This window comes from Anguilla anguilla, chromosome 5 (genome assembly GCF_013347855.1).
Source record: "Anguilla anguilla isolate fAngAng1 chromosome 5, fAngAng1.pri, whole genome shotgun sequence".
Taxonomy (NCBI): Eukaryota; Metazoa; Chordata; class Actinopteri; order Anguilliformes; family Anguillidae; genus Anguilla; species Anguilla anguilla.
Genome location: NC_049205.1, coordinates 59,507,573 through 59,527,572, shown reverse-complemented (window position 1 = coordinate 59,527,572; position 20,000 = coordinate 59,507,573). Strand labels below are relative to the sequence as shown.

Sequence of the window (20,000 nt, the reverse complement as noted above, 5' to 3'; positions counted from 1 at the left end):
CCCGCCAAATTTGTCCGGCACCCCGCAGCGAGGCCTTTTCATCGCCCTGTGAGGGAAGGGGCAGCTGTTAGCGTAGCCAAAAAGGGGGGAACCGGTGTCAGCTATCTGCCCTACGGGCCGAGCAACTCGAACCCCCCCGGCCAAGCCCATTAGCGCCCCACCCCAAGACCAGGTCAGAAGCAGCCCGACTCTCTGTTGAACCGGATTGAACCGGTTTAAGGCCTGCGAGTGACCGTGAGCTCGCCAGCTTTCCGAATCCCTGCCAGACCACCGTCGGCAACAGCTGCTGGTCCGACAGCGTTTCGCAAAAGCTGCGCTGCAGCCAGAAGCGTCTGCTAGCTACGCCGTCTGCTTTTAATAGCTGATCCCCGTCGCCTTAAGCTTGCCTTGACCGTCCGCCAAGGGAGCCGTTTCGCAAATCTGCAAAACACGCGAAACTAGCAGGCCACCCCGGGTCAGTCTGAGATGTCAATTCCCTGGTGGGGCACTGCCATTGCTCCTCTGAACTGCTTCCGCATATATCCAGCCAAATAAATGGAAACTATGTGAAGTGTAGGTCACTATGTGAAGTGTAGGTCACTCAGTACAAGAGCGTCTGCTAAATGCCAGTAATGTAATGGCCACCGTCGCTGGACCAAACGCTAGAAACGCACAAGCTCTGCTGCAGTTTGGGCTACAGTCTCACCTACCTACACCTCACCGCCAGTCGATTAGCCGAGTTGGCACTCAAATTCATCCCACAGAGCTGGGGGGCGGCATCTTTGCACCCTGAGGATCAGCGCTTTACTACATGGGTTTACAGGCTCTACGAGCGCTACGGCTAACCTCTAGCCCCACGTGCGCTACGGCTAACCTACAGCCCCACGTGCGCTACGGCTAACCTATAGCCCCACGTGCGCTACGCTAACCTACAGCCCCACGTGCGCTACGGCTAACCTACAGCCCCACGTGCGCTACGGCTAACCTACAGCCCCACGTGCGCTACGGCTAACCTACAGCCCCACGTGCGCTACGGCTAACCTCTAGCCCCACGTGCGCTACGGCTAACCTATAGCCCCACGTGCGCTACGGCTAACCTCTAGCCCCACGTGCGCTACGGCTAACCTACAGCCCCACGTGCGCTACGGCTAACCTACAGCCCCACGTGCGCTACGGCTAACCTACAGCCCCACGTGCGCTACGGCTAACCTATAGCCCCACGTGCGCTACGGCTAACCTATAGCCCCACGTGCGCTACGGCTAACCTATAGCCCCAACCGCCCTGTCGACCCTACTGTGGCATCGTAACCAGCTTAACACCAGGCTTCAGGTTCATGTTTTCAGCCACTACTGGCCGTCTGACGCTGTGTACTACCGGTCCTGTGACGCCACGGCATCACCTCCGGTCTGAACCTTCGTGTACGCGTACGCGTGCACTTTCGCAAAGAGCGTCCACTAGTCAGAGGGAGGGAAGGGCAGAGGGTAATAAAGGGAGAGAGACAGAGAAAGCAGATAGAGAGAGAGAGAGAGAAAAAGTGGCGGTGTCTAAACGTACTGGAGGGTCCCCGGGTCCATCTTGCCGGTGACGGTCAGCCCGTAGAAGCGCTGCATGTCGGCGACGGCGTTGGACAGGATCTGCGCCGTGCGCAGGGTGGACATCTGCCGACTGGCCTGAGGGAGGTAGCCGTACATCCGGAGCCATGACTGCGGTGGGGGGGGGGGGGGGGGGGGAGACAGAGAGGGAGGGGGGAGGGGAAACTTAATACAGTCACAGACCGCACAGAGACGGAGAATCACTGTCTGTTACAGCAGAAAACAGGAGGATGGAGAGGAGAGAGAGAGAGAGAGAGAGAGAGAGAGGGGGAGAGCACTGGCCTGAGGGAGGTAGCTGTACATTCGGAGTCATGGCTGCAGGGGGGGGAAACGGGGGGGTGGGGGGGGGGGGGACCGCACAGAGACAGGAATCACTGTCCGTTACAGCAAAAACAAGGGGATGGAGAGGAGAGAGAGAGGGGGAGGGGGGGGAGGGAGGATGGGAGGGGAGGGGATGGGTCAGGACAGGGAGAAACTCAATACAATTACACACTGTAAGACAGCACTGTGGCTGTTAGTACAGGTGGTCAGAGGGAGGGAGGGAGGGAAAGCAGGGGGTAATAAAGGGAGCGAGACAGATAGATAGAGAGAGAGAACGAGAGAGAGAGAGAGAGATGGAGACCCAGAACTCAATTTAAAATGTACAGCCGGATACAGACAGAGGCTGTGAATAAGAAAGATAACGAAATCAGCGCCAGGTCTAGACACAGAGAAACGGACACCAGCATTATTCAGCAACCGTGATCCACTGGGGTGGGGGGGGGGGGGGGGGTGTGTGGGCAGGGGGATTTCTAACGCTCAATCTGCACCAATTAAAGCCACACCAATTAGAACCTGTGGCAACAATCAGCCCCCTACTGTTAATGGAGTACAAGAGCCTAAACAACCCCCCTTCCTCCCCCGCTCCTACCCCCCCCACAGACCGGGCCTGCTGGTTTTAATAGAGGACGTAACGACCCGCTCGCATGCGCCGTTGCATGCGCCGTTGCATGCGCCGTTGCATGCACATGCACCGCTCGCATGCGCCGTCGCATGTGCATGCGCTGGGGCCGGTTCTGATGCGCTTCAGCCCATTCCGGCGCACCGCTGCACGCTACGCCGCGGTCCCGGTTCTGCCGACGCCGCCGCCCCCCCCCGCACCCCGGCCTCGCGGCGGTAAAGCACCGCGCGCAGCACAACGCCGGGCAAACCAACGTTAAACACGTCCAAACGCACGTTTCCCCAAACTCTCCCCGAGCCGGGCTGAGCAGTCAGCGGGGCGCTTAACGCGTCTCTTCGGGCTTTTTTAAATACGCCCCTCTGCGTTTTAATGGCTCCCACCGCCATAAATCTCCCCCCACTTCACTTCCATCTGCCTTCCCAGAGTGCCCTGCAACAGATGTTTGCCCACACAGCCCCTGTGGCACACTGAGGGGTTTACTGAAAACTCGATATGGGGGGGGGGGGTTGTGATCCCACGACCTGTGACCTCTGACCTCTCCATGAGGTTCTTGAACAAACCTTATTCCTCTTCCAATCTCCTGTTCTAGGATCAGTTTAACACGCACGCACTCCAACCCCAAACCTTTCTCTACAGATGGAAGATACTGATCTGGGATCTGTGCAGGTGTGCCTGACATTTTACACTTGCTATTTATAAAACAAATTCACTAATAAGATGTCTTTCTCCCATAGGGACAGGGGTGTGGTATAACGGTTTGGAAACTGGGTGTGTTGTAACTCAAAGGTTGCAGGTTTGATTCTCCATTGGCATTTCGCCCTAGAACAGAGAGCTTATCTGCAACTGTTTCAGAAAAAACTTCAGGTAAAATGTAATCCATCTCTGGACAAGGGCGTCTTCCAAAATGTTGTGTTCTTAATGCCTGGTATGCACAGCCATTACATTCTCACATTTTTATGAGACATTTTCTCCTCAAGGTCACAGAATACATGTTTGCAGACAGGCGGCACTTGTCTCTGGTTGAACAGCCCCGACCGAAACTAAGTGGGGGATGAAAAAGGTGGCTGAGAGTGGGGGGGGGGGTGGGGGGGGGGGGGGGGAACAAACACCCTAGAACCTGATAACATACTGCTCCCTATATGGTGTCCCAGAATGCACTGCACCTACATTTTCCCGTTTAATTTTCAACTTTGTTTGGAATGAGGAAGGAGGAACGTCAAACTCAAGTGCGCAAGTGTGTGTGTGTGTGAGAGACAGTGAGTGTGTGTGTGCACATGCGCGTGTGTTTGTGCATGGTTATGTGAGGGTGTGTGTGTATGTTTGTGTGTGAGGGTGTGTGTGTGTGCATGTGTGTGCCTGTGCGTGTGGTTGTGTGAGGGTGTGTGTGTGCTTGTGTGTGGTTGTGTGTGTGTGTGGTTGTGTGCGTGCGTGTGTGTGCACGTGGTTGTGTGATGGTGTGTGTGTGCTTGTGTGTGTGTGTGTGAGAGAGAGAGAGAGAGAGTGTGTGTGTGCGTGGCTGTGTGAGGAGGTATGTGTGTGTGAGAAGGAGAGCCGCACCCTCCTCTCCAGATAAGAGGCTCTTTTCACAGATATCTGGAGGGCAGGAGGGTTTAACACGCTACAGGACAGAAAAGTTATTAACACTGGTAATAAGGGCTCCACCAGCCTCGTAAAATCAGCTTGGCTCACTCCCTCCCTCCCTCTCACTCTCTTTTTTTTAAACACTTACTAAGAGCACCTGGCATCGCAAAGCACCGGAATTTACAACAGGCCGCAGAGCCGTGTTTCCCCAGCAGAAAACCCGAAAGTGCCTTTTAAAATACAAAGTGTTTCAACGTGCACCACCACTATTCATCAACACCAGAGGACAAAGCAAGGCTCCGATGCAGAGAGACACAGAGAAGGGTACGAGCTCACAGGCGATTTTATTTACGTATTATTTCACGTATCTTATTCTCATTAAATTTTTATTAATTGGCTCTATGGTTTTGTGTAAACATGCCACACGTTGATTTCACAACCGATTTGCTACAATCGAAACTCACGATAGGTTGCATGATGAGTAATGTTGATGTACGTGCAAATCATTGACAGATATATTCAAATGTGAACCCTAAAAAGCCTTCCATCGAGTTGAACAGAGAGAGCCAGCGTGAGAGAGGTAAAGAAAGGAGAGAGAGAAAGAAAGGAGAGGACAGGGCTATGTCAGACCTTTTACAGCCTGAGGTTCGAGGGCTGATGGGATTGCGTTGGATCGTTTAAACAGGGCCCATGAACCCTGCACAGCGTTTGCCCTGACAGTGCAAGCAGGGGAATTCTTCCATGGAATGGGGATGGAGGTAGGGGGGGGGGGGGGCAGAGAGACAGAGTGAGAGGTGGAAGACAGATAGAGAGGAGGGAGAGAGGGAGAGTGATGAAGAGAGGGAGAGAGACAGATGGAGTGTGAGGGAGGAGGGATGGAGAGAGGGGGAGGGAGAGAGGGAGTGTGACTAAGAGAGAGGGAGAGAGACCGTATAAGAGAGAGATAGATGGAGTGCGAGGTGCGAGGGATGGAGAGAGGGAGCGTGACTAAGGGAGAGGGAGAGAGACCGTATAAGAGAGAGACAGATGGAGTGTGAGAGCGAGGGAGAGGGAGAGGAGGGAAAAAGGGTTTTGTTTTAACATTCCAGGCGGAGGATCCTGGAGCTGGTTCAGCCCCTGAGCCCAGTTCACTGTAGTACAGTTACAGCGCAGTCTGTGTGCACGTTACTGTACTAATGTCCATTCATGGCCAGCGCACTGGCGACTCCCTGCCAAATCACATCTGCAGATCCTCACTTGCAGGGCGGCTCACAGACACACAGCACAGCCGACGGAGGAGAGGCTCAGAAAAAACCCAAAAAGCAACAGGCTCTTTCACAGAATGCCACTGATTTCAATCGAAAAATTTTTTTTTTAAAAACTTGTTTTGTGGCCTACCCTACCTGTCACGTGTGGCTACTCCGGCGTTAAACTAATCACTAAAAAAAAAAAAAAAAAACGCAGAACAAATATACTGAAGATCGGTTTAGGGTAAGGCGGCCCTGTTTGTGAACGTCCTCCCGCGGGTGACTGATGTGAGCAGGCCTGGGCTGTATTAAATTAGCCTCATGTGATTAGGGAGGGGAAGAGCGTCGCGGCAAACGTCCTTCCCCGTGTAAATCACCGTCCTTCCCGGCCGCACTAAATGGACCGCCCCAAGCAGAAGCGCTCGCCGAGCTAACAATGCGCTAAATCTCCTGCTCACGCTAATTAACAGGAGCAGAGATGTTGTACACAGTGCTAGATCTCCAGCTCTTGGGGTCAGTGATAACAGTACCAGACCTGGGTCAAATACGTATTTGTTTTGGATTCAAATGCTTTCCTGTGATCTTCTGTTGATCTTGCCTGGTGTAATTGAGCCAGCCGATATGACCAGAGGGCGAGGTTTGCACTTTTTGACAGTATTTCATTGGCTCCAATACACCAGGCAAGATCAGTGAAGTGTAGAAAAGTATATTTGAATCCAAAACAAATATGTATTTGACCCAGGCCTGAACAGTACTGGTTTGTAGTTCTCACTACTGATGAGAGAATGGGGTATTCATGACACCAAAATGGGCAGATATACAGTTAGCTGCCAATCAGATTTGCTTGATCCAATCAGTAGGTTTTGGCCACCAAGATGAAACATGATGACTGGTAAAAAAATAAGTGAGATACTGGTAGAATTTTGTAGCTCCTCCCCTTCTTGGTGTCACAATACTTGTGTAGTCCAATCACGTCCTGCGATGCGGAGGTTCCTAGGAAACCCACAGACACCGTTAATGATATTCCCCCGTCCACAGCGCACCTCATCGCCTATCGCTCCATGGCGACGTGCAACACTGGTATCCACGGCGCCTTGTAACCATGGCGCCTCGTAACCATAGCGCCGCACAAGCACAGCGGAACAGCGGAAGAATGGAATGCGGTGACTGGGCATGCCACGGATTCTACAGATGAGCAGGGCGATGCACTGTTCCCCTGGGGGGGGGGGTGGGGGGTGGGGGGTCGGGGGTGGGGGGGGGGGGGTGAAGAGTGAAGAGAGAGCACGCTGTGTTTCACACTTTCCACCTCCCACCACACTCTGTCTATTCCTCCCTCTCTCTCTCTCTCTCTCTCTCTCTCTCTCCCCTTCCATCCATCCCTCCCTCGCTCCCCCGCCTCTCCCTCTCTCTGATACGGTCAAACCCCAAACAAGAGCCCTCATTGTTGCTCCTGGACGGCACCAGGAGCCCTGCAGCCCTCGCTATCTCTCTGTCTCTCTCTGTGTCGCCTCTCACGGAACAGCGGTCACATGTAGCGAAACCCCCCCCCCCCCTCGCCCTCCCCCCGCCTGCTCTCCACCTCTCCCGCTCCCCGTCTGCCTCTCTGTCCTTCCTGTCGCTCCCTCCCCTCTCCCCTCCCTCTCTCTACGTCTTCCCGTCTCCTTCTTGCTGTCCTTCTCTAAGCTTTGCACCTTCAGCACCTCTATCTTTACTTTTGGACTGGACTGCAGAAATTTATATGAATTTTTGTTTTGAACTGACTATGAATAAAACAGGGTTTTAAAAGTCTCTGTCTGTCCTTCTCTCTCCCTTCACTGTTGCTGCTATTACAGGCACAGGCCAGTAGGGTGCAGTGTGGAGACAGATGAGGGTATGAGGGGGGAGTACAGTTAGGCCACAGGTATCTGCCAATGAGAAACCAGAGAGGACGGTGCTGGGGAGAGCTGAGGGGGCCTGGCGTGCATCACACACACTCCAGGGCAAGGGGTCGCAGCAGAGCAGACCAGAGCAAACGCTGCCAGAGGGCCACCATCAGCGCTGCCGCTGTCAGTCAATCTACACTAAGGTCTGAGGGCACGACTATTCCCTCACAGAGTGCCGCCCCTGGTCAATGTGCAGCCGTCCCACAATAAACAATCCCAAAATGTCATCTCGGGTTGTCGGGGGAAACATTAGCCCAGGACGGCGCTTAGTTCTGTCTGTTTGGCAAACACGGGGTGCGAGGGCGGTGCAAAAAATCCCGCCACTGTCAATCAGCGCTCTCTCTTGCTCTCGCTCTCTCTCTCTCTCTGTCTTTCTCTCTCTCTCTCCCTCTCCCCCCTTCTCTTTCTCTCTCTCTCTCTCCCTCTCTCCCCCCTCTCTCTCCCTCTCTCTCCCTCTCTCTCTCCCTCCCTCCCTCTCTCTCTCTCTCTCTCTCCCTCTCTCTCTCGCATCCCTTAATTCGCAGGCAGTGGCGTTCCGGTTCCGGCTGGAGCACCCCGGGAGACTCCCAGCGTCCGCTCGGGACCGCCTGCCCGGACGCGCCCGACTCCGAAACCCAAGAGGACGTGCGCGTGCGCCACAGTTTAATTCGGCCGCCACCCGAAAATGACAGGCGACCGAAAAAAAGACAAACAAGGAACAAAAAAACAGAGCCCACTGCTGCCCCCGGGGCCTGGTCTTCAACGGTGGAAGAAAATAAAACAACAAAAATACTAATCGACAAACAAAATAAAATCTAGATAAAAAACAACCCGTTGCCTTCGTTGAGACTTATAAATTCTTGGTACACCTCATCATTTGTTGCAGCAACAAACATGTCTGCCAATTTTGTCCATTTTGGTGCAGGGCAAGCAGGTGACAGGAAGTGAGTGTGAAGGATCTGGTGACATGCAAACGAGTGTAATGGAGTGGGTTTGTGTATAAGTGGGCAGTGAACAGGAAAAAAAGCACCCAGGATACTGAGGTATATATTTGACACATGACACAAGGTGGAATTTATAAATCTCCCCACTAACTGACGTATTAGCGGATATGAACACACACAGCAAAGAGGTATCGAACCAAAATTGGACAACCTCAAGCCCGCTGATGAGTCACAAGCCCACATAGCCCAATGCAGGATTACATTTCACTTGTTTTTGGGGGGGGTGGCGGACCCCAAATATCCAACCTGTATACTGTGTACGGTCTGAGCGAGGTCTGCGCTGAGTCTGTGGACTGCGTGGATGTTGGAGCTGAGTCCAGTTTAGTTTAGCTTGTTTATTTGCACATTGTTTAAAAAAACTGAGGGCATAGCATGAAGAGAAATAATAATAATAATAATAATAATGAACCTAAAAACAATAAAATATAAAAAATAGTCTATGTTAAGTCTGTAGACAGCATGCTTGTTCTGAGCTGTGTCCAAGTCGAGTCGTTAGTCAGCAGGTGAACGGGCTCGGCTCGTAGGTGGTCACGACCACCCGTCCCAGATGAGACACAGGGAGAGGGGGTAGGAGGCATCTGCGGGACAGTGTCCAGTTTCAAAGACTACGGCCACCAAGTGGGATGGGGTGGGGGGTGGGGGGGGTGGGGGGGCAGGGCTGGGCTGTTCCAGGTAATATTTTCCAGAAGCGTAAACCCACAGCTGTCCAATCCTGGCCTCCCAAGAGTCAGATTTAAAAAAAAAAATACAATTATAAATTGTCCAAAACCAAAAAAAAATCTGCAACACTTTGTTAATGCGGGGCCAGGGTTAAGAATCAATTCCGTTTCAACCGAGTCCATTCAAAAAAATATTCGAAATTCGATTCAGTGTAAAACTGAATGCCCCCCCCTCCCCCCCCCGCCCCCTCCGCCCCCCCCCCCCAACGCTGCCTGCTCGCGAGTCGGCACGGCGATGCGGCTGGCTGACCTCACCACAGAGAGAGCACCAATGACAGGGTTGAGCCCACACTGCGGTGAGAGAGGCCGGCCTGGAGGCCCAGAGGCCGGGAGACTCGCACACCGGACGCAGACCGCCCCCCCGCCCCCCCCCAACCCCCCCCCCCCCCGACTGCCGCCCCCCCGTCTGCAAAACCTTCCGAAAATACTGAACCGGGCCTTCCAGTGATTTTAAAAATGGCACCCACCCCGACACCCCCCCCACACACCTCTTTTTTATTTTGGTTTGCGGTGTGAGAAAAGCAGAGACAATGGATGTCATCTGGCCAGGAAAAAACAAAAATAAAAAAAGTGACAAACCTCTTTCACAACATCACCTGTTCCACAGCGGCAACTTTGCAGAACAGGTGCACAAGGTGCTTTACTGGACGGACTGGGCACAGTCTCAGGACAAAGATCCACTCCGATGGGAGAGATGCACTGGTAGACCCGCCCACGGTAACTGTCATAATAGATCTGATATGATTCCCACCCCCCCAAATGAAAAACCATCTGAGAAAATGAGGTCATTATAGGGAGCAAACGTGCAAAAATGCTAAGGAAAGGGGGGGGGGAGGAAACAGCCCATCACAGCTGCAAAAGTAAGAGCAGCAGCTTGGGTTTGTGAAACTCTGGCACTGACAACAGAAATGAAACACTGAAACACCAACAGCCTGGTTAGGAGGTGCAAGTGGAGAAGGCTCTGATAGCACGTCCCTGCCCTTCTGTCTTTCTATCTCCCAGTGAGATTAGCCACAGTGAGATTACCTCACTGAAGAGAAACCTAAAAACCCAATTCAGGAGTCCACATGAAAATATGTGTGAAAGTGTCAGGCTTGGAACGGCAATGTCAGGGCGTACTGTACCCAAAGAAAATCGAGAAGACTGCTTTAGCACCAACCAAAACCAAAAAACATGTTATCTCCCTTATTCTTCTACGGCTCAAAAGACAACCGACCGTTTGCAGAACTTAACAGCGAAGCGTACGGGTGTTCTATAAAAAGTGACATAAGAATGTTTTCAAAGTTGGGGCACGGTGGATCGGCGCAATGACACCGAGTTGTAAGTAAACACACACTACTAGCGGGCTGTAAACAAACACCAAAACCAATCGCTGTAAACTGCATCACCACATATGGACGCTACTGGCGCGAGCGCGTCATCACGCGAGCGAATGAGGCATGTTTGTGTATTTTGGCTCGTGCCCCACGCCGGGGATTCGGTTTTGGATCCACTGGCAGCGAAAACCGTCCAATTGTTGCAATCAAGGAGCTGATCGGCAGTTCTCTCCCCGGCCCCCGCTATAGATGCCCGATGGCCACCTTGAAGAAGGAAACGTGCCGGAGTATGCCAGGCCATTGAGGTTAAATCGAGCGCCCAGAAAAGAAAAAAAAAAAACACATTACACCGAAACAAAGCACCACCAATAGGCGCTATCGAGATAGCGTGGATACACCCAGAACGTTGAGAAAGTGCAATAGGAAGCGAGATAGTACGGAACGGACGGAAAGTGTATTGAATTTGCGTAGCCTGGCAGTTTAACGACTGACACAGTTTATTTGGGGATGGGCCGTCCGGGGCGTCGCTTTCACTTAGTCTTATATTTACCCACAGACACGTGCGATCCAAAGGTCACGCATAGTAGAAACACTTAACAGACTGTAGCTAACATGAACAAGAATAAAGCATATTTGCAGCGCGATATAGCCTACATACGGTTATTATCCCGCCGTATTAAAGGCGCAGAAGCCGAGCATTGAGATTAATACAACAAATAAAAGCTGGCAGTTTTACAATTATGCTTCTTTGACACCTCTTAGAATATGCAGACATTCGATTTAAGTCAACATCACTGTTGCCTTAGCACGCGTCTGCAGAGGCGCAGAGGAGAAAACTTGCATGTAGGAAATCATTGAAATCAAGTAAATGCTGAGCTAAGCAGTGTGCATAGGCTAAACTTTTGTTTAACTAAACGCGTGGGTATATTGTTAAGTAATATAAAGGCATTATTACCTCTGCGTTGAAAGTGTCGTCGTCTGCCGCATGCGTCCCAAAACTGCCCAGCGCAAGGAACGCAATGAACGGGACCAGGGTCAGGAATGACCGAGTCCAGCGCTTCCATGAGGGTGCCATCTTCGCCATGGGGGCAACCTTGCCAGTCCACGGTGCTTGACGAGAACAAGCGCGAGGTCACTAAGCCGACACAGTGCGCGACAAATTGATAGCGCCTCCGGACTTATTTCCTTGCGCTCCGTTTGAACGCAAAACGGGTTCTTTTCCTGGGGAAAATAAGTAACCGATGGAACTGGGGCATCAAAATTCCTAAACTACAAGCCCTCTCGTGCAGTCATTCTCCTTCTTCAAACGCAAAACTCAGTTGCCATAACGTAAACTGTCTCTGCTCCGAGTAATCCAGTCATATCTGTTGACTATATTCTAACGCTTTCCCTTACTGCATGCAAGCTACACGTTCTCCGCCAGTTTCTCCGGTTCTAGTTAGTGCTACAAAAACCCCGTGGGAGTACTCCGAAAATGGCCCAATTAGGCGAAGTCCTGGCAGCACTCTCGCCAAAGTCCTTGGTGTCAAGCACAGGCTTGCCAATTTTCCCCCCGTGCAAATTTTGTTGTCAGGGGCGGACCAGCACAAAAGTCCAAATCAGAAGCGCTTCCAAATAGCCCCCTTCGTATTTTCTTCTTTCCAGCTGTATCCCTTTACGTCGACTATAAGACAGAAAGAGCACGGGTAATTACTCGTCGGCTATCAGCGATTTATTAATAATCATCAAGTAGCTGCTGATATCAGCTTTAGTGATCTCACCTACGCCGCCGCGAAGTGGGCAATGAAGCACGCCTTTAAATAAGAAGTTGAAAACAAAGTTGTAACCACGCTTGTCGACTATTGATGTTGTAAATTAGCGTCTGTATTGGTTCAGGCAGAGAAACAGATATCGGCTGCAGTTATCGACCTCTTCCACAAATCTCTCCGGTTTAGCTTAATGGCGCCGGCATTGGAATCACAGAATCGCACAAAAAACCTTTAATGTTATGATTCTCTGCCCGTTAAAATCCAGGTTTTCTTTCAGTTTTAAGGGACGGTGTCCACTCTCGCGCACCCCTCCTCCAGGCCGATCTTGGCCGCTGTCTCTGTCCAGTCCCCGTGCCTTTGTGCCTCGCGCTGAATATAACAGTCAGCAACGCCCCCTGTCAGACAGACGTCTGTTGGATTTTAAACGAGGGGGGTCAGCCGAGACTGAGGGGAGCAACAATCTGAAGTTTCACGCTCGCGCACACACACACACACACACACACACATCGGCACAGGGATTTTCAAGCTTTTCTGATCAAGGGGTCCCCACCCAGGCTCAGTGGCACCCAGGGGACCCCCACCATGAATTCAAAGGGGTTTATATATGTGGAAAGATATGATTTTTAACATCCGAGTTACCTCTATTGGACGCATAGCCTACGATGCGTGACTTACGTCTGACGTGCAGTGGAACTACTGCCTTCGCTGTGCGATACAATCAGGATGTTGTCGCTTCTTGTGTTCACGTTGCCTGTGATTGCTTCTGATGCATCACCTGCGTGTAATGAAAGGACACCGCGGGTGGAAAAGTAACACAGCGAGGGGACACCTGGAGCATTTTCATAGCAACCCCCCCCCCCCGCCAGTCAACACATGAGGTTTTCGCCCCCACCCCCAAAATCCCTTTGATTAATTAATAATGTTGATTCACTGTTCCAGATGTAGTCCAAGGAGCAAATGGAAAGAGAATTTGCACCCACACGCGATTTCCCATTTCACGCGTGTGACTTCGACAGAAATGACCCAGGGTCAGTTCATCACTGGCAGTTCTCTTGCTTCGGTTGGTTTTATTAAGTAGTTCGGATTTCAAGGCAAGGCGGTTTTAGCTCGTGGCACCACTGAATCGCAAAGTACAAAAACCGCTCCTCCATTGATTTTCCAGGACCTGAAGTCCGCGCGCCAAGACATTTCTACTGTACACGCAGCACAGCTTTGTGGTTATCTGAGCCTGTAGCACCTAAACCGGGCCCTTAACCTGGACTGCCTCAGATTTGTGCCGTAAGATCCAGACTGAAGCCTGATGGCGTGAGCCAACATGGAACTGCTCCAATATTAGGGCTTCCTCTAGACAAACTAATAATGACATTAACATTGTCTGAAAATTGCATTACGCATCCGCATGTTAACAAACAGCACCGTTCACGGAGACGTTAGGGTTGGCTAACAAGTTGCCTGCTTGGCCAACAACAACAACAAAAAAAAACCATTGGATCGGTAGTTGAGTGGACGGCTTCTCTTCTCTTACAGATGTGACTGAGGTGAGAACACCGGCAGCGTATTTACTTGGCAGAAATATAATGGTAATACATACTGCTTGTTAGTAAGAAACCAGAGCAGGAAGAACATCATTAAAACTGAATGAGAAACAAAGTTAAAAAAGGTATAATATAAGCATAAGCATTGAAGCCTGACAAATTTCCTTAAGAGCAACTTCTATCTACATCACATCGTACATGGTCGAATATAGAATGTTGCCTTTTCATAGTTTTTACTTGGTGCAAAATAATGATCAATAGGAGTGACATTACATTGCATGATTCTTTAATAGAACAAGACATTGGTTGGTGAGATCCATATTACATGATATAAATAGATCAGCAAATTGTTTCTATTTGACTGGTGGTGTGGTGATTCAGTTGAAATTCTGTCGTCAAGCAGTGCCTCCTGGTGGCTGAACTGATAATGCAGGCCAGTGAGGCTTAATACATTTCAGTCCGCTTGTAAATATGAAGGCCCTGCTATATCAAGTGGACTTCTGAGAAAAAACAGGTGTACTGAGCTTCAGTGACGTACAATGTTCAACGTTTGTAGCTTGAGAACTGGCAATATGTCAAATGCACCAACCAGTACCTTTTTCCCCTTCTTTGTCCCAATTGGAGGGCAGTTGGTGGAGCAGTCTTCTGCAGCTTTTTCTGTTGTGCAAGCTCCTCTCTGTCATCCCTTACTCTGCATAGAGACCAGGCCAATGATGTAAGTTCAGTAATGTGCCCCCTACACGGCCCCTGTGGTCAACTGGCATGGAGAGTTTTGATGTGCCATAGCTGCGTTTGGGTGCGTCTGTATGCATGCTTATGAGTGTGCGTGTTTACATACGTGTGTGTGTGTATGAGTGTGCATGCATGCTTATGAGTGTGTGTGTTTACATACGTGTTTGTGTGTGTGTGTGTGTGTGTGCATGCTTATGGGTGTGTGTGTGTTTGCATATGTGTAAGTGTGCGTGTGTGTGTGCGCGCGCGCATACGCGTGTGTACATGTGCATAGAGGAGGAGATATTCATGCACAGTCACCCCACAGTCAACCAAGGCTATAAACAAAGCAAAGAAAAAGGAATAGGCAATCAGACTTTTAAGGTGGGGAGTCGATACTGCTTCTCAAAATGCACAAAGGCATTTAAAGAAATTTATATATACTACTGAAGAACAGTGAACAATTTAATGGCACGAAGAATTTATTCAGAAGAATGTGTTGTCATATTCATTTGATGTAGATGGCATACAGATGATTACTATTCTTTTTTTGGTGTGAAATTTGCAGCGAGTCAAGTGTCTTGCTGAATAAAAAGAAGTACACCTCCACCTAGTGGTTGGTTGTGCTCAATTCAGTCTTTATGGTGTTCAGGTTGGGAACATAGCAAATAAGCTTTTGATTGCCCTGAATGGTGATAGAGGTTCCCACAAATCCCACAATTGCAAAGATTTTGTTGGATTGTGTCAATCATTTGTCATACACAATTTTATCTTAAATGACTGTCATTAAATAAGCAACGCTTTAAACATTGGTTTATTGTAAGACAAAGGAAACATGGATGGACAGAAATGGATAACAGTTGTCTTTACATTACATTACAGGCATTTGGCAGACGCTCTTATCCAGAGCGACGTACAACAAAGTGTATAACCATAACCAGGAACAAGTATGTCGAAAACCCTAGCGAGACGTACCGGTCCAAGTCCAGGCCAAAAATATTAATTAATAACAAGTAAAATGAAATAAATAAAAATCGAATCAATGAATCTTAAATTGTATGCACAATGGCTGACTCATTAGCAGGAAATATTTGGTGTTTGTACTTGGATTTTAAAAAGAGTAGTGCTAAAATGGACGGAGTGTAGCACAGTGGGTAAGGAACTAGACTTGTAACCGAAAGGTCGCAGGTTCGATTCCCGGGTAGGACACTGCCGTTGTACCCTTGAGCAAGGTACTTAACCGAAATTGCTTCAGTATATATCCAGCTGTATAAATGGATACAATGTAAAATGCTATGCAAAAAAAAAAAGTTGTGTAAGTCGCTCTGGATAAGAGCGTCTGCTAAATGCCTGTAATGTAAAATGAAAAGCACTGTTGCAGACTTATGAATTGTGTATTTTGTCTGCAGACGTTATAATGGCGCACAGCTTCAGGAGAGGGGTGAATACTGCATATTGTGGGTTACAGAAAGAAGAAAGCACAAACGGGCTTTGTGAGGATGCTTGTGAGTAAAAAAAAAACAGGAACGTCCATCTTGCTTTGCAATGTCGTCCTTTATTCTTACGCAAGCTGACTGAAACGTTCAAGGCGGCTCACCTGCTAGCAGCGGCCAGGAAACAACCGCTGCGTTGGATCTGTGTTGAGTAAAGAGGACGGAAAACAGGATTGCATTTCAGAATAAGAGCGATGTTGAATATTAAACATTTTATGTACAACTCAGCGTATGTGCACACTGTTAATAATAACACCGGAGAAGTCAGCGAGATTTTAGAGAAGCCATAGGAATGGCTGCGACTTCTTTCTGTCAGTGAATTTATTCAATTCAATTCCATTTTTGTTTGTGTGGCGCTTTTTTACAGAGAACTGTCACAAGGACGCTTTACAGAGTAGCGAGGCAAGACACAGAGCAAAAAGAGCAAACAGAGCAAACACCAGACCTGAACCCCCAGATAGCGAGTACATAAGGTAAAAACTCCCAGTGGGGAGAACACCCTCAAACGGCAGTGAGAAAAAACTCCCCAATGGATAGAAATCTCGAGAGGAACCCAGCTATAGAGGGGGAGCCCATCCTCCACTGGCCAGCAGCCTGGTGTGAAGTAGCAGTAGAATGGAGTGTGGCAGAAATGCTACAAGGCGTCTATCACAGCAAATGAAATGGGTTAGGCAGGTAACGGCTGAGGAGAAAGCAGGTTCCCTTGCTCTCACAGATGCTGTGCGTGAGCGAGAGAAAAGCGATTCGGAAACCAACACTGTTCAGGAAAAATTACGCAGAAGCGCTGCGCTCTTCCTGTTCACACTAACAATTGCGCAAGTAGAGAACTTCTCCTAAAACGAGAGACACTTCCTGCGTTCGGCGGGCTAATGTAGGCGTTCACATTCGCTCCCAGATCGTCTCTGGCCAGTGACACTGACGCTTTCTGCCGAAGGATCTTGGACAGGTGCGCCCCCGCAAGATCAACAAGGTAAACCTCGTTACCCCCACCCCCCCCCCCTCTGGTCCACACGCAGGCCTCCTGCAACTGTCCTTTACTTGGGTGTGCCAATGCTAAACCTGACAGCTCAGTTTTCTCAAAGGGGAGTTTGACATGTTCTTTCAGGGGATACATAGCATCATGTGCATAGCATCAGTCAGGAAGATGTCACTGTTAAAGTAACCTGCTTTGTGTGGATAGGATGCGGTCTTCAGCACAGCCTTTCAACCAGCTGGCTGTATTGTATCCTCTAGAGACCTAGCAATTCGTTTTTGTCCCTTGCAGGGGACATGAGTCTCTGGTCTTAATCTGAAAAAGACATATATTCTACTGTGCTGAAACCTGCACTACAAATGACATTAAATAAAAGGGAAAATATTTTTTTCCCTTTTGTTAGTGTGAACAGGAAGAGCGCATCGCTTCTGTGTAATTCTTTTTTTTTCCCCCATCCAAGACACTTGTGTTATATAAAAAACTTAAATTATTTACACTTATTTTTCTGCTGGTACAGTATATACCTAAAAGTGTGTAACACATGATCTTAGCCTTGGTGATGAATTTTCCCCGAAGAAACAGTTTCATAGTTTTGGTCAGTTTGGTCTCTTTATTTGCTATTTATAAAACAGCAGTTCTTGCCATCTCTTGTACAATGCCACGGTTCGGATTTAAAATTTTTAATTTTTAAATTTTTGACAAGCAGATCATTTCATGTTGGCTCAGCACTCTGAAAAGAGCAGCATCTCGAGCTCGTGGATAGTCCTGTGCTTAACCTCGTTTGATCGTTTGCTTTGAATATAAGTGTGGTAGGGTTGTCAGGATTGTTTTTGTCTGATTAGGCAAATGTGATTCCAGTGCTAGTTTGTACTTGATCGGGTTTACTTGGTAGGGTTGTTTGCTGAACAGGGTACCCTACAGGGTTGGAGTCCTGATCTATGTGGTCACTTCTGGCACTACGATCTTTACTTAACTCTAGTGTGTTTCTTTTGCACCTCTGCACCTTGAACTAATGCACTTTGTTGTACGTCGCTCTGGATAAGAGCGTCTGCTAAATGCCTGTAATGTAATGTAATGTAATGTAATGGTAACTTGCCCTGAAGCCAATGTTGCGGTGCGGTGAGAAGGCAAATGCATTCAAACTCAAGTGGAAATGAATTTCAAATGAATTTGAGGAGGCCTTCGAACCAGAAGTGACTGTTACTGTTACCCGCGTTAAGTGTTTTCTGTTAAATTTGTCCTTTTCAGACGTTGCCTGTGAAATGATTCTGTTCCTGGTCACTTGGGTGGTGTCATTCGTTCTTTCAATTCATAGGGTACTGCTGTTTGCCTGTGCACCAAGGAACACGGACGCAGTGTAGCACAGTGGGTAAAGAACTGGGCTCGTAACCGAAAGGTCGCAGGTTCGATTCCCGGGTAAGAACACTGCCGTTGTACCCTTGAGCAAGGTACTTAGCCCGAATTGCTTCAGTATATATCCAGCTGTATAAATGGATACAATGTAAAATGCTATGTAAAAAGTTGTGTAAGTCGCTCTGGATAAGAGCGTCTGCTAAATGCCTGTAATGTAATGTCACACTACACTATTAAAATAAAACTGTAACCTCTTTTTAATTACTTCTTTCTCATTTTTATGTACAGCACATTGAGCTGCGTCACTTGTATGAAATGTGCTCTTTAAATAAAATTTGATTGATTGATAAAAAAATCTATATTAATAATTCCACCTATGGAGCAGGGAAGTGTGGGAGCCTGTTTCTCCTAATGGCACTGTAGAAAAAATAAAGCTAGATTTTTAAAAATTTGTTGCAGTGAACCCCTGAGGCAACCCTGAGTCCTGTCACTGCGGCAGGATGAACTGCCATCTCCACTTCCTGGGGCTGATCGTTCTCTTCCACACCACGTCCGCTAATTGCAATCCGGGAAGTAAGAAGAAACAGAGGCAGAGGAAGAAAGCGTGGCTTCCCGTGGCCTTTACACACTGTCCTTATCCTAACTAATTATAAATGTGAAGGTCAGGCCAGAGAGCCGCACATTGAGAAGGTTAAAGACTAATCACACAAGGGTCACCACACAGCTGTGACAGCTCATGCAGAGTAACAACAACAACAACAACAACAACAACAACAACAATAATAATAATAATAATAATAATAATAATTATTATTATTATTATTATTATTATTATTATTAGTAGTAGTAGTAGTAACAGTAGTAGTATCAGTACTAGTAGGAGTAGTAGTAGTATTAATGGGTCTCATTCAGAAAACATTTCTTAAATTTTTGTTCTTTAAAATGTTCCAATGAAAAACCAGTATGGGATTAATGATACATGTGCAAGGCCTTTGAGCATGTCCCAGGTGTGTGAGACGATGAATGCTGACTCTGTACGTGCAGTCCTTTTTGTGTGATTAGCATAAGGACAGAGCTGTGAACAAATACAGATAAGAAAAAAATGATGAATGCCGAAATGTTCTTGGAAATGTTCTTACAAACAGTTTACTATCAAATGTGATTATACGCGTGTTTTGTGAATTTGCAGTGAAAATTTCAACAAATCTGTACTATAGGGCTCTAGCATCTTGGGAGCTTGGGCCCTACGCAAATGTGAAATTTGCAACTAATACAGTATATGTCCTTTAATCATGGAAAAAATCTATAATTTCATATTGACATCCAATCCAGTATTTTTTAAAATAATACATTTTGAAAAAATGAAAATGGTTACAATCAGATTGAATGCGGTTACAATCGGATTTAAATCTGGTTCTCTCTTGTCTGCGTTGTCTCCCCAATTTCTCACCAACTGTTGGAAGAGAACATGGCCTTCCTCGCCCCCCGTGTCATTTCCTGTCCCCCTGTGCATTGCATGCCTATTTCTATGCTCTGAAATCGGTTGTAGAGAGACAACGAGAGGTGCCTGTTCAGTGTGCATGAAACCACGAATGCTTGGGACTTTAATTACAGAAGAGCGCGAGGACACGTGAATATTTGGCGAAAGTGGGCGGCGCCTGAGCCCGTCAAGCTTGTCATTTTGCCCATTGGCTAAAACAGCATTTCCCAACCTTTTCCCTTCAGCGGCACACTTTCCAAAATTTTACAGAATCTCATGGCACACCATTCTCAAAAGCATAAAATATAAACAGTGCCAAGAGTAGGCCATAAAAGTGCCTAAAACAGTAGGCCTAAATGTTCTTTTGGGGTTTTAATTAAGCCACATGCATTTTAATAACATTTATTTTGGCTTTTGTGAATGGGATTTGTTCATTTAAGTTTTTTAA

The 20,000-nt window shown here is 48.3% G+C and overlaps 2 protein-coding genes across 6 annotated transcripts in view; one reads left to right on the top strand and one right to left on the bottom strand.

Annotated features, from left to right (window-relative positions):
- mmp15a (matrix metallopeptidase 15a) overlaps window positions 1-12,379 on the bottom strand; it is a 26,886-nt gene extending 14,507 nt beyond the window's left edge. The window contains exons 1-3 of the mRNA XM_035416886.1: window positions 11,215-12,379; window positions 1,535-1,683; window positions 1-46 (exon numbers count right to left, since the gene is read on the bottom strand). The exon at window positions 1-46 is cut by the window's left edge and continues 77 nt beyond it. Coding sequence (XP_035272777.1) covers window positions 1-46; window positions 1,535-1,683; window positions 11,215-11,343 — 324 coding nt within the window. The 5' untranslated portion in view covers window positions 11,344-12,379. The remainder of the gene's footprint in view (window positions 47-1,534; window positions 1,684-11,214) is intronic.
- A 3,007-nt stretch (window positions 12,380-15,386) lies between these two features.
- LOC118227338 (adhesion G-protein coupled receptor G5-like) overlaps window positions 15,387-20,000 on the top strand; it is a 16,968-nt gene continuing 12,354 nt past the window's right edge. For 2 of the 5 annotated variants that reach the window (XM_035417680.1, XM_035417684.1), the window contains exons 1-3: window positions 16,590-16,716; window positions 18,035-18,135; window positions 18,532-18,645. In XM_035417680.1, the coding sequence (XP_035273571.1) occupies window positions 18,573-18,645 (73 nt within the window). In that variant the 5' untranslated portion in view covers window positions 16,590-16,716; window positions 18,035-18,135; window positions 18,532-18,572. The other 3 variants (XM_035417681.1, XM_035417683.1, XM_035417682.1) reach the window with 3 other exon arrangements.